The sequence below is a fragment of the Strigops habroptila genome, unplaced genomic scaffold (assembly GCF_004027225.2).
Source record: "Strigops habroptila isolate Jane unplaced genomic scaffold, bStrHab1.2.pri NC_044299.1_ctg1, whole genome shotgun sequence".
NCBI lineage: Eukaryota > Metazoa > Chordata > Aves > Psittaciformes > Psittacidae > Strigops > Strigops habroptila.
The window spans coordinates 340,481-354,762 of NW_022651056.1; the positions used below are offsets into that span (position 1 = coordinate 340,481).

Here is a 14,282-nt window from a genome sequence, read left to right on the forward strand (position 1 = left end):
ATCTATCATCCATCCACCCATCCATCATCCATCCATCCATCCATCATCCATCCGTCATCCATCCATCATCCATCCATCCAGCATCCATCCATCCATCCATCATCCATCCATCCATCCATGCATCCATCCATCATCCATCCATGCATCCATCCATCATCCATCCATCATCCATCCATGCATCCATCCATCATCCATCCATCATCCATCCAGCCATCCATCCATCATCCATCCATCCATCATCCATCCATCCATCCATCCATCATCCATCCATCCATCATCCATCCATCCATCCATCCATCATCCATCCATCCATCCATCCCTCATCCATCCAGCCATCCATCCATCATCCATCCATCCATCATCCATCCATCCATCCATCCATCATCCATCCATCCATCCATCCCTCATCCATCCATCATCCACCCATCACCAAGGCGGGCACCCAAAGCCAACCAAACCCAAGTCACTGACTGGGTCCCACCAGCAGCTCCTTGCGGAGGTGGCTCCTCAGGTGCTTCCTGAGGGAGGAGCTGGACATGAAGCTCTTCCCGCACTGGGTGCAGCTGTAGGGCTTCTCCCCGGTGTGGATGCGCTGGTGGATGATGAGCGTGGAGCTGGCGCGGAAGCTCTTCCCGCAGTGGGAGCACTTGTAGGGCTTCTCCCCGGTGTGGATGCGCCGGTGCCGCCGCAGGCTCGTGCTCTCCCGGAAGCCCTTCCCGCACTCAGGGCACTGATGGGGCCTCACCTCCAGGAGCTTCCCATGGGAGAAGGCTCCCGGCGCCAGGTCCCGGTGCTGCTGGAGATGGGCCACGGAGGAGGAGCTCGTGGGGAAGGTCTCCCCGCACTCGGAACACTTGAAGGGGCCGTGGTCCCTGTGGTTCTTGCGGTGTTTGCTCAGGGATTTGCTGCCCGTGAAGCTCTTCCCGCAGTCGGGACACTCGAAGGGCTTCTCGCCGGTGTGGAGCCGCCGGTGGGTGATGAGGGTGGACTTGGACGTGAGCTTCTTCCCGCATTCCGGACACGCGAAGAGGGCTCCTTCCTCGTGGCTCTTGCGGTGCTTGTTGAGCGACTTGTTGGCCATGAAGCACTTCCCGCAGTCGGGGCACGGGAAGGGCCTCTCCCCGGTGTGGATGCGCCGGTGGGCGACGAGAGCGGAGTTGGACGTCAGGGACTTCCCGCACTCGGAGCACCGGAACGCTCCGTTCTCCGCGTGGAGCCGACGGTGCTTACGCAGGGATTTGGTGGAGGCGAAGCGCTTCCCGCACGTGGGGCACTTGTGGGGCTTCCTCTGGCACTGGCGCTGCTGGTGGTCCTGCAGCGTGAAGCTGCAGGCGAAGCTCCTCCTGCAGATGTAGCACGTGAAGGGCTTCTCCCCATCGTGGACCCGCTGGTGCCGGATGAGGGATGAGCCGCGGCTGAAGCTCTTCCCGCACTTCCCGCACTTGTGCTGCTCCGTCGGGATCTTGGGGTGAGGTTTCCGCCCGTTGTAGCCGGACGAAGACGATCTCCTCCTGTGGGGCTCGTAGCCCAGGGAGATGCTGCCTTTGGGTCTCCTCATCATCCCACCGTCCTCGCCGTGGGAGCTGTCCTCATCCGTGTCGCTCGTCCATCCGTCGTCTGCTGGGATAAGGGAAAGGATGAAGGGAATCCACCCTTGGGAAGGGATGGGAGAAGCACCCAAAGGATAAAGGGAATCCACCCTTGAGGAGGGATAGGGAGAAGGACCCAAAGGATTAAGCAGAGGATAAAGGGAATCCACTTTTGGGAAGGAATGGGAGAAGCACCCAAAGGATAAAGGGAATCATCTCTTGGGGATGGATGGGTTGAAGCACCCAAAGGATAAAGGGAATCCACCCTTGGGGAAGGATGGGAAGAAGAACCCAATGGATAAAGGGAATCATCCCTTGGGAAGGGATGGGTTGAAGCACCCAAAGGATAAAGGGAACCCACCCTTGGGGATGGATGGGAGAAGCACCCAAAGGATAAAGCAGAGGATGAAGGGAATCCACTTTTGGGAAGGGATGGGAGAAGCACCCAAAGGATAAAGGGAATCATCCCTTGGGAAGGGATGGGTTGAAGCACCCGAAGGATTAAGGGAATCATCCCTTGGGAAGGGATGGGTTGAAGCCCCCACAGGATAAAGGGAATCCACCCTTGGGAAGGGATGGGTTGAAGCCCCCAAACCCCCCCCCCAAGTCCTTTACCTGAGTGTGTGACGGAGCCGGAGGAACTCCCTGCATCCCAACAGCTCCTCCATTCCTTCCTCCTCCTGGACCACAGCATCAGGAGGGGTCTGGCCCCTTCCTCCTCCTCCTCCTCCTTGGAGCTCGGGATGTTGGGGATCCAAACGTCCTCCCCTTGCTCCAGCAGGGCCGGCTCGTGTGTGGGGAGGCCTGTGCGGGTCGGCAGCAATGGGAGGGCAGTGACCATAGGAGATAGAGCCGGGACACCGAACCTCATCCCGCTTTGGGAAGAGGAGGAGAATCCGGCTCTCCCGGGGAGGGAATACGCTGAGATGGAGAAGGCATCTCAGGGAATAAGGTGCTTGAATGGAAAAGGATCAGCCCCGAGACCAAGAGCATGGGAAAGGTGGAGATTGTCCAATGGGAAGGCTCAGGGAGGGCTGGAAAACCCCAGGGATAACGCCTGGAATAGCTGGAGCAATGAGGAGACCCTGACGCGAGCCCTTGGGCACCAGCTCCATAACCAGCAGGTACCTCGAAGCCTTTGCTCCTCATCCCACCCAGTGTCCACTTCCCACCTTGATCCCGCAGCTCCTGATTCCCGGCTGGAAGAGACCCGGAGCCTTCTCCCTCCCACCCAAGGGTCCCATTGCAGCAGGCAGGAGCCGCCAGGAGAGGGCGCTGTGGGGCCAGCTCCGGGTAGGACCCCCCCCATTCCAATGTGACCCCCATCCCAACGGGACCCCCCATCCCAACGGGACCCCCATCCCAACGGGACCCCCATCCCTCCAGAGATCATCCCTTTTAACTCCTTTTGGGGCAGTTTTAGCTCTTTTGGGGCAGTTTTAGCTCTTTTGGGGCAGTTTTAGCTCCTTTGGGGCAGTTTTAGCTCTTTTGGGGACCGTTTTAGCTCTTTTGGGGCAGTTTTAGCTCTTTTGGGGCAGTTTTAGCTCTTTTGGGGTCGTTTTAGCTCGTTTTGGGCAGTTTTAGCTCTTTTGGGGTCGTTTTAGCTCATTTTGGGCAGTTTTAACCCTTTTTGGGAGAGTTTTAGCTCCTTTTGGGCAGTTTTAGCTCTTTTGAGGCAGTTTTAACCCTTTTTGGGACAGTTTTAGCTCCTTTTGGGCAGTTTTAGGTCCTTTGGGCAGTTTTAGCTCTTTTGAGGCCATTTTAACTAGTTTTGGGGCAGTTTTAGCTCTTTTTGACCAGTTTTAGCTCATTTTGGGCAGTTTTAACCCTTTTGGGGACAGTTTTTGCTCGTTTTGGGCAGGTTTAGCTCTTTTGGGGCAGTTTTAGCTCCTTTTGGGCAGTTTTAGCTCCTTTGGGGGGCAGTTTTAGCTCTTTTGGGGCAGTTTTAGCTCCTTTGGGGGGCAGTTTTAGCTCTTTTGGGGCAGTTTTAGCCCTTTTGGGGCAGTTTTAGCTCCTTTGGGGCAGTTTTAACCTCTTTTGGGGCAGTTTTAGCTCGTTTTGGGCAGTTTTAGCTCTTTTGGGGCAGTTTTAGCTCTTTTGGGGGCAGTTTTAGCTCTTTTGCGGCAGTTTTAGCTCTTCTGCGGCAGTTTCGGCTCTTTGGGGGGGTCCTACCTGCCGGGGGGGGCGCGGCGGATGGATCCGGCTGCTCCGCGGCGGGATGGGAGGTGGGAATGGTGACCTCCTGCAGCGCCTCCGGCACCTGAGGGGAGACGGGAACCGGGATGGGGGGGGGGGCTCCGGAATCACACCGGGAATGAGCGCAACGGGCGGGGAGGGGAAAGGGAAAACACACCAAAAACCCCACAAAAAACAAAACACCCCCCCCAAAAACCACAAAAAACCCTCAAAAATCCCACACAACAATAAAACAAAAAACCAACCGAACCCCCCTAAAAAAAAGCCCGAAAAAAAGAGTTTTAAAAAGGAAAAAGGAAAATAAAAGAAACCCCAAACCCTCAAAAAATCGAAGTTTAAAACGTCACAGAAAATCGTTTTAAAGAGAAATAATAATAAAAGAAATAAGAATTAAAATAAATTTTAAAAGTCCCGAAGAACAAAAAAAAAAAAAAAAACCAAAAAAAAGAAAAACTCGAAAGAACCAAAACCAAACAAACAAAAAACCCCACAAAGAACCAAAATATGAAAAATTAAAATTAAAAAACAACGACCCCCCCAAATTTAAGAAAAACCAAACCCGCAAAGACTCAAAATTTTAAAAAAAGTCGCAAAAAACCGCTTAAAGAGAAATAAATAATAATAATAAAAAGGAATAAAAATTAAAATAAGTTTTAAAAGTCCCAAAAACCAAACAAAAACCCGGGAAAGAACCAAAAAAAAAACCAACCCCCCCAAAAACCCCCAAAGACCCAAATTGTAAAAACCAACGAATTAACCCCCCCAAAACCTAATTCCCCCCCGCCTTAGCCCCAAACCGCAGCCGCGGGGTTCACGGAGGAGCGGACCCCGGCCCCCAGGTGAGAACCCGGCCTAATCCCGGCGAATTCCCCCCAAAACGCGGGGGTTTGCGCCAGAAACGCGCTTCCCGAAGGGATCGAGCCGCGGCCGGAGGGACCGGAGCAGCCGCGGGATCAGCGCGGGGGGAGCCGCGGCCGCGGGGCCGGACGCCCCGTACCTGCGCCCGCTCCAGCGCGGCCATGGCCGGGACCGGGGGGAGGGACCCGCCGGGAGCCGCCCCCCCCACACCCGCTTTGGGGCGGAAAACGCCTTTTCCGCGAGTCTCCCCTTCCCCCCCCCTTCCCACCGGTTTTCCCTCTTTTTTGTCCCGTCTTTTCTCCTCCTTATCGCGCTTTTCCTGCCCTTTTAACCAGGCGTTTGTCACTGAGGAATTGGGACCTGAGATGCGCATCCCTGGGGATTGGGATTGGAGATGCTCATCCCTGGGAATTGGAATCTGAGATGTGCATCCCTGGGAACTGGGATCTGAGATGTGCATCCCTGGGGATTGGGATTGGAGATGCTCATCCCTGGGAATTGGGACCTGGAGATGCTCATCCCTGGGAATTGGGATCTGAGATGTGCATCCCTGGGGATTGGGATTGGAGATGCTCATCCCTGGGGAATTGGGATCTGAGATGTGCATCCCTGGGAATTGGGACCTGGAGATGTTCATCCCTGGGGAAGTGGGACCCGAGATGTGCATCCCTGGGGATTGGGACTGGAGGTGCTCATCCCTGTGGAATTGGGATCTGAGATGCGCATCCCTGGGAGATTGGGATTGGAGATGGGGAATTGGGACCTGGAGGTGCTCATCTCTGGGGAATTGGGACCTGGAGGTGCTCATCCCTGCGGATCCAGGACCAGCCACCGCATCCCTGGGACCAACCCCCCCGGGAAGGGACCAGGATGGGGAAAAGGAACAAACCCGGGAGGAACCGGGTCAAACCCCGGGAATACGAGCTCCCAGCGCCCATTTCTATGGAAAAACTCCTTCTCTTCCCCGAGGGAGGAATCACCAACCCCCCCCCACACCCCCCCCATCATCAGCGGCTCCTGATGGCCCATCCGCCACATCCCGGATTCCCCCATTCAGCTGGAAAAGCCCCGGGGCTGTTCCAGGGTGGAGCATCCGCAGCCCTGAGCCCATTCCCGGCCTCTGGATGCAGCCGAGGGCTCGGCTGGGAGCAAACTCCGGGATGCTCCAAGCCCCGTATCCCGGGAAGCGCGGCATGGATGGAGCGGCGGGGCCGGGAGCCCGGCGCATCCCAGCTGGTGGCTCCTGCAGGATCCCATTCCCAGCGCCGGGAATGGCAGCATCGAGGGGGCTGCGCGTTGGGATCGGGGGGTTCTCCGCTGCGCCCCGCAGGGGGTAGAGCTGCCGCCAGGGCTATTCCTCCCATTGTTCCAAACCCATCAGCTTCCCAATGGCTTTTCCTAAGGGATTGGGGCCTTAACCCCTTCCTCCCCCAGGCCCCAGCCCCAAGGATCAACCTCCTGCTCTCCCCCGGCTCAAATCCATAGGGATCAATAGGGATTTGTCCCGTCAATGGGGGGTTATTTTACCCCTATAGGGACGAGATGGAGCCGCGGATGCGGACGGGGATGGAGGAATAAACCGGGATGGAGGCAGGAATAAACCGGGATGGAGGCGGTAATAAACCGGGATGGAGGCGGGAATATCCAGGGATGCTGAGGAGGTTTCCAAGGATAAAGTGTCCCGATTCTTCCCGTTTACTTCCTTTTCCCTGGAGCAGATCCCGGCCCTTGGGAAGGGCTTTAGGAGCAACGTTTGGGAGCTAAACCATCCTGCTTTATCCTGTTGATTCCCTTTCATCCCATCCCATTTTATCCCATTTTATCCCATTTTATCCCGGTTTATCCCTCGTCCCCTCCTAAGGCTCTCCCAGCAAACGGCTGCGCGACCCCCTCCCTCAGACCCGTGTTAACGGGATATTAATCGTAATACGGAATTATTCCCGAAATTATTATCCGAAATCCAACTTTTCCAGGCACCGGGAGCCCGGGAATGGGGATAAAATGGGAATTCGGGCACCGATTTGGAGGCTCCCGGAACCTTTCGATCCGGCGTTAAACGTTGTCCCGGCTGGGGGGGAGGGTTGGGTGAACAGCGCCATTCCCTATGGAATTCGAGGCCATTGAGGTGCGTCCTTCCCGGTCCAGGCGAGGTTTGACACCTGGAATAGCCGGGTCCGTGGGGAGCGGGAGCCCCCGCCTGGGAGCGGCGGCTCCTGCCCCTTCCCAAGCCGCGGATGGTCCCGTTTTCCCTCGCTTTTACCCCAAAGCGCACGTTTATTCCCAACGCGCCGCAAAAAGGGGGGTTTTTCCTCATCGTTTCGCCCGTTTGCGGCGGTTTTCCCGCCCGGGATTCCCGGGAGCATCAGCGGGAGCCGGGGCCCGGGTGGGATCCTGCTCCCTGCCTGGAGCGACCGGTTCCGCGGGGAAACGGGACACAAGGGGCGGGAAAGGGCTTGGAGCCGGGATCGGGTTTGGCCCAAGGATCTTCCTGATGCCCACGGGACGTGGAACATGGAACATGGGAATGTGGGGACGTGGAACATGGAACGTGGGAATGTGGGAACATGGAACATGGGAACGTGGGAATGTGGGAACGTGGAGACATGGGAACGTGGGGACATGGGGAAATGGGGAAATGAGGACAAGGGAATATGGGAACAAGGGAACAAGGGGACATGGGAACATGGGAACATGGGAACATGGGGACAAGGGAACATGGGAACATGGGAATAAGGGAATATGGGAACATGGGGACAGGGGGACATGGGAATAAGGGAACATGGGAATAAGGGAATATGGGAACGTGGGAACATGGGAACAAGGGGACATGGGAACATGGGAACATGGGAACAAGGGGACATGGGAACATGGGAATATGGGAACAAGGGGACATGGGAACATGGGAATATGGGAACGTGGGGACATGGGAATAAGGGAATATGGGAACATGGGAACATGGGAACATGGGGACAAGGGGTCACGGGAACAGGGGAACAGGGGGCGGATCCACGGGATGAGGCCGGGAATGAGTCAGGGCGCAGCCAGGGTGCGGCTCATCAAGGTCATTAGCGCTAATTGGCACCTTCCTGCGCTGATAACGGGGCGGGGGGCACCTCCTGCCCGCCCGTGGGTGTCCCCAAGGGGTGCGTGCGCCATTGCCCCACATCGCCGTGGGGAGATGGAGCCACGGGGTGATGGTCCCATGGGGTGATGGGCCCATGGGGTGATGCACCCACGGGGTGATGCTCTCCTGGTGGGTGCTGCTGGCTTCACCCTGGCCCTGGTCCTCACCAGGGTCCTCACCAGCCCCGTCCTTCCTCACCGGGGTTTTGGGGGCATTTTGGGGCCCCAAAAGGTGGATTTGAGGCAATTCCCATTGTCCTGGATGGGGATGAGGATGGGGATGAGGATGGGGATGGGGATGGGGATGGGGATGGGATGAAGATCAGGATGGGGATGGGATGAGGATGGGGATGGGCTGAAGATGAAGATGAAGATGAGGATGGGGATGGGATGAGGATGGGATGAGGATGGGGATGGGGATGGGCTGAAGATGAGGATGAAGATGAGGATGGGGATGGGGATGAAGATGGGGATGGGATAAGGATGGGATGAGGGTGAGGATGGGCTGAAGATGAGGATCCCCATTTCCCGCACAGACACACACGGACGTGGCTTCAGGGGTATTTATTGACTGGGGTGGCCCCAGCGGGGTTCGTGGGGGGGTTCGGGGGGTCCCTATGGAGCAGTTCGGGGTCTCTATGGGGCAGTTCAGGGTCTCTATGGGGCAGATCAGGGTCTCTATGGGGCAGATGGATGCGGGGGGGCTCAATCCTCTTTGCCCGGCACCAGCGTCGACCTCTCAGCCGCGGGGGGGGGGCGGGGGGGTCACTGTGGGGGGGGGAAGGGGAGGGGTCAGCGGTGACCTTGACCCCCCCCCATGTCCCCCCCCAGCTCCTGGTGCCCCCCCCGTGGGTGACCCCCAAAAACCAGCTCCCCCCCAAGGACCCCAATGTCCCCCCATGTCCCTGTGCCCCCCCCCATGGTGTCCCCCTATGGGTGCCACTGCCCCCCCTGGGATCCATACCCCCCCCATGGGATGCATACCCACTATGGGATCCATACCCACTATGGGGTCCACACCCTCCCTATGGGATCCATACCCCCCCCATGCGATCCATACCCCCTCCATGGGATCCATGCCCTCCTATGGGTACCCCCTGTGGGATCCATATCCCCTATAGGATCCATACCCCCTATGGGGTCCATAACCCCTATGGGATCCATAACCCCTATGGAATCCATATCCACTGTGGGGTCCATACCCTCCCTATGGGATCCATACCCCCCCATGCGATCCATACCCCCTATGGGATCCATACCCCGCCATGGGATCCATACCCCCTATGGGATCCGCACCCCCCCATGGGATCCATATCCACTATGGGATCCATATCCCCCCCATAGGATCCATACCCCCATGTGATCCACATGGGATCCATACCCCTCCTATGGGATCCACCCCCCCTATGTGGTCCATACCCCCCCCGGCCCCACTCACCTCCGTGCCCCCCCCAGAGGCGCCGCACGATGCCCCAGATCCAGCGCAGGAGATTCACCAGGCACTGAGCACCCGAACACATCCTGCGCCATGGGGGGGGGACGTGGGGGTCAGACCCACATCCCCCTGCCCCACAGCCTTCTCCCTGCCCCACATCCCCTGCCCCACATCCCCTGCCCCACAGCCCCCTCCCTGCCCCACAGCCCCGCCCCACAGCTCCCCTCACCTGCAGGTCCCGTGGGTGCTGTGGGGCCGCGGGGCCGCCCTTAAATGCCCGCGGCCGGTGCCGGTGACGGGGCCGGTGACGGGGCCGTGACGGGGCCACCACGGGGCCGGTCGGCCCGGTCCGACCCAGCCGGGTCCTGCCCAGCGTGGGAGGGGGGCGGGGGGGCGCGGGGGGGGCGGGGAAATGGGGTGCGGGTGTGGGTGTGGGTATGGGTATGGGTATGGGTATGGGGTATGGATATGGGGTACGGGGTACGGGATGTGGGGTATATTGGGTATGGGGCATGGGGTATGGATATGGGTATGGATATGGGTATGGATATGGGGTACGGGGTACGGGATGTGGGGTATATTGGGTATGGGGCATGGGGTATGGATATGGGTATGGATATGGGTATGGATATGGGGTACGGGGTACGGGATGTGGGGTATATTGGGTATGGGGCATGGGGTATGGATATGGGTATGGATATGGGTATGGATATGGGGTACGGGGTACGGGATGTGGGGTATATTGGGTATGGGGCATGGGGTGTGGGGTGTAGGGTATGGGGTGTGCGATGTGGGATATGGGGTATGGGTATATGGGGGATGGGATATGGGGTGTGTGATATGGGGTATGGGTATGGATATGGGGTGTGGGGATATGGGTATGGATATGGGGTACGTGGTGTGGGATATGGGGTATGAGATATGGGGTATGGGGTGTGCGATGTGGGATATATGGGGTGTGGGATATATGGGGTATAGGGTATGGGGTGTGGGATATGGGTATGGGTATGAATACGGGGTGTGGGGGTATGGGTATGGATATGGGGTACAGGGTATGGATATGGGGTATGGGATATGGGGTGTGGGGTGTGTGATATGGGATATATGGGGTATGGGATATACAGGGTATAGGATATGGGGTGTGGGATACAGGATATGGGTATGGATATGGGGTACAGGGTATGTGATATGGGATATATGGAGTATGGGATATGTGGGGTATAGGATATGGGGTGTGGGATATGGGTATGGGTATGGATATGGGGTATGGGGATTTGGGTATGGATATGGGGTACGGGGTATGGGATGTGGGGTGTGGGGTATGGGGTACGGGTATGGGGTGTGGGGTGTGAGATATATGGGGTACGGGATATGGGGTATATGGGGTGTGCGATGTGGGATATATGGGGTGTGGGATATATGGGGTGTGGGATATGGGGCGTGGGTATGGGATGTGGGTATGGATATGGGGTACAGGGTATGGATATGGGGTGCGGGGTATATGGGGTATATGGGGTGCGGGATATGGGGTATACGGGGTGCGGGGCGCATGTTTCACATGTCACACACGGTCCATGGGGGGGGCCCATGGGGGGGTACATGTGTACATGTGTGACATGTGACATGTGTGACACGTGTGACAGGGGCGCGCACGTGACCCGTGACACACGCGCGGCTCCCCCCGGCCCCTCCCCTTGCCCTTTGCCCCCCTCTCTCGGGGGGGGGTGACTCATTTCCCGCGCTGCCCGCGCGTCCGGGGGGCGTGGCCACGTCGGCGGCGGGAAGTGGGCGTGGCCACGTCGGCGGCGGGAAGTGGGCGTGGCCTCGGCGGCGGGAAGTGGGCGTGGCCCGCGCTGCGCGCGCTGCTGGCGGGAGTTTGGCGGGGGGGGGGGGAGCGGCCGCGATGGTGAGAGGGGGACCGGGGGGCGGGGGGGCGGCACGGGGGGGGGGGGTGTGTGACCTCCCGGTGACCCCCCGGTGACCCCCCCGGTGACCCCGGCTTCCCCGTACCCCCCCCCCAGCTCTTCTACTCCTTCTTCAAGTCCCTGGTGGGGAAGGACGTGGTGGTGGAGCTCAAGAACGACCTCAGGTGAGCGCCGACCCACAGCGACCCGTAAATACCCCATAGGTGCCTATAGAGACCCTAGAGGCACATAGAGATCCATAGAGACCCTATAGGGACCCATAGAGACCCGTAGATACGCCATAGATGCCTATAGAGACCCTAGAGGCACATAGAGATCCAAAGAGACCCTATAGGGGTCTATAGAGACCCATAGGTACCCCATAGATGCCTATAAATACCTGTAGAGACCCTAGAGATACATAGAGACCCTAGAGATACATAGAGACCCTATAGGGACCCATAGAGACCCTATATAGACCTATAGATAGCCCATAGAGACCCATAGGTACCCCATAGATGCCTATAGATACCTGTAGAGACCCTAGAGATACATAGAGACCCTATAGGGACCTATAGATAGCCCATAGAGACCCATACATACCCCATAGAGACCTGTAGATACCCCATAGATGCCTATGGATACCTGTAGAGACCCTAGAGATACATAGAGATCCATAGAGACCCTATGGGGACCTATAGAGCCCTGGATGAAGCAGGTTTTGACCGAGAGCTGGGGGGGGGCATCGGGGAGGGCCCATAGAGAACCCCCCGGCCCCATAGGGACCTATAGAGACCCATAGAGACCCCATGGACACCCCATAGCCCCTCCATACCCCCCTGTCCCTCCCCATAACCCCCCCATAACCCCTGTACCCCCCCGAACACCCCCTTTAGGCCCCCCCATAGGGCCCCTGCAGAGCCCCACGTCCCGGCCCCCCTGACCCCGTTTGTCTCTGCAGCATCTGCGGGACCCTGCACTCAGTGGATCAGGTATGGGGGGGCCGGGGGGGCTCCGGGGGGGCTCTGCGGGCATCTATGGGGCTCTGGGGGGGCTGGGGGGGGTCTATGAGGGGTATCTATGGGGCTGGGGGGGTCTATGGGGGATATCTATGGGGCTGGGGGTGTCTATGGGGGTATCTATGGGGCTGGGGGTGTCTATGGGGGTATATGTGGGGCTGGTGGGGTCTATGGGGGATATCTATGGGGCTGGGAGGGTGTCTGTGTGGCTGGGGGGGTATCTATGGGGCTCTGGAGGGGGTCCATGGGGGATATCTGTGGGGCTGGGGGGGGTCTATGGGGGTATCTATGGGGCTGGGGGAGTCTATGGGGCTGGGGGAGGTGTCTGGGGGGGGTATCTGTGGGGCTGGGAGGGTGTCTGTGGGGCTGGGGGGGGGTCTATGGGGGTATCTTTGGGGCTGGGGGTATCTATGGGGCTGGGGTGTCTATGGGGTCTCTAACACCCCCCCAGTACCTCAACATTAAGCTGACGGACATCAGCGTCACCGACCCCGAGAAGTACCCGCACATGGTGAGGGGCGGCGCTGTGGGGCGCTGTGGGGCTATGGGGTGTCCAAGGGGTGCCCATGGGGTGTCTATGGGGTCTCTGGGGGTCCTGATGGGGTCCCTGGGGGGGTCCCCGCTTGGATGCTGGAGTCCTTGGGGGGGTCCTGGGGTCTCTCACCCAAACATGGGGTCTGGGGTGCCCCTGGGGGTCCCTGCGGGGTCTCTCTGGGTCCCTATGGGGTCTCTATGGGGTCTGTATGTGTCCCTATGGGGTCTCTGTGGGATGTCTATGTGTCTCTATGGGGTCCCTATGGGTCCCTCTGGGGTCCCTATGTGTCTCTCTGGGTCTGTATGGGGTCCTTATGGGGTCTCTGTGGTCACTATGGGGTCTCTATGGGATGTTTATGTGTCTCTGTGGGGTCCCTATGGGTCTCTATGGTCCCTTTGGAGTCCCTCTGGGGTCTCTATGGGTCCCTGTGGGGTCTCTATGGTCTCTGTGTGTCCCTATGGGGTCTCTGTGTGTCCCTATGGGGTCTCTGTGTGTCCCTATGGGGTCTCAATGGGGTCTCTATGGTCCCTGTGGGGTCTCTATGTGTCTCTCTGGGGTCTCTATGGTCTCTATGTGTCCCTATGGGGTCTCTCTGGGTCTCTATCGGGTCCCTATGTGTCTCTATGTGTCCCTCCGGGGTCCCTGTGGGGTGTCTATGGTCTTTGTGTGTCCCTATGTGCCTCTATGGTCCCTATGTGTCCCTATGGGGTCTCTATGTGTCCCCCTGGGGTCTCTATGGGTCTCTGTGGGATCCCTATGTGTCTTTCTGGGGTCTCTATGAACTCTATATGTCCCTATGGGGTCTCTGCGTGTCCCTATGGGGTCCCTCTGGGGTCTCTCGGGGGTCTCTGTGGTCCGTGCGTGTCGCTGTGTCCCCACGCGGTGGCGCTGTGTCCCCGCGGGTGTCGCTCCGTGTGTCCCCACGCGGTGGCGCTGTGTCCCCGCGGGGTGTCGCTCCGTGTGTCCCCACGCGGTGGCGCTGTGTCCGTCCCCGCAGCTGTCGGTGAAGAACTGCTTCATCCGGGGCTCGGTGGTTCGCTACGTGCAGCTCCCGGCGGACGAGGTGGACACGCAGCTGCTGCAGGACGCGGCCCGCAAGGAGGCGCTGCAGCAGAAGCAGTGACCGACACGGCCCAAAACAGCCTGAAACAGCCCAAACCGGACCCAGAAACAGAACAGCCTGAAACAGCCCAAAACAGCGCAGAACGGCCCCAAACCAGCCCCAAATGGCCCCAAAACAGCCTGAAACAGCCCAAACCGGAACCAAAACAGCCTGAAACAGCCCAAACCGGACCCAAAACAGCCTGAAACAGCCCAAAACAGCGCGGAACGGCCCCAAAACAGCCCATAAACGGCCCTAAAACCCCTTAAACCGGCCGGAAACACCCCCAAAACAGCCCAAACCACCCCAAAACAGCGCGAAATGGCCCCGAAACAGCCCCAAATGGCCCCAAAACAGCCTGAAACAGCCCTAAACAGCCCGAAACGGCCCCAAACCAGCCTGAAACAGCCCAAAATGGCCCTAAAACACCCTAAAACGGCCGGAAACACCCCCAAAACAGCCCAAACCACCCCCAAACAGCCCCAAAGCAGCCCTAAAGCACTCTGAAACAGCCCAAAATG

At 58.4% G+C, this 14,282-nt stretch overlaps 2 protein-coding genes and 1 long non-coding RNA gene across 4 annotated transcripts; 2 read left to right on the top strand and 1 right to left on the bottom strand.

Moving 5' to 3' along the window:
• Positions 1–463: 463 nt before the first annotated feature.
• Positions 464–4,806, bottom strand: LOC115618846 (zinc finger protein OZF-like). The gene is made up of 4 exons (XM_030510782.1): positions 4,783–4,806; positions 3,762–3,849; positions 2,205–2,393; positions 464–1,617 (listed from the first exon to the last, which is right to left on the bottom strand). The coding sequence occupies exons 1-4, from the start codon at positions 4,804–4,806 to the stop codon at positions 464–466; spliced, it is 1,455 nt and encodes a 484-aa protein (XP_030366642.1).
• Positions 508–14,118, top strand: LSM2 (LSM2 homolog, U6 small nuclear RNA and mRNA degradation associated). Of its 2 annotated transcripts, XM_030510853.1 has the most exons (6): positions 508–511; positions 11,097–11,107; positions 11,223–11,290; positions 12,067–12,097; positions 12,576–12,635; positions 13,657–14,118. In XM_030510853.1, exons 2-6 carry the CDS (start codon positions 11,105–11,107, stop codon positions 13,780–13,782), a joined length of 288 nt encoding a protein of 95 aa, XP_030366713.1. In that variant the 5' UTR covers positions 508–511; positions 11,097–11,104; the 3' UTR covers positions 13,783–14,118. The 2 variants fall into 2 exon arrangements, with proteins under 2 accessions (XP_030366713.1, XP_030366711.1); XM_030510851.1 differs by lacking the exon at positions 508–511 and having other exon boundaries at positions 10,963–11,107.
• On the top strand, positions 11,558–11,719 carry LOC115618889. The gene is made up of 2 exons (XR_003994867.1): positions 11,558–11,612; positions 11,644–11,719. It is a non-coding gene; the product is annotated as an uncharacterized LOC115618889 (long non-coding RNA).
• Positions 14,119–14,282: the final 164 nt, after the last annotated feature.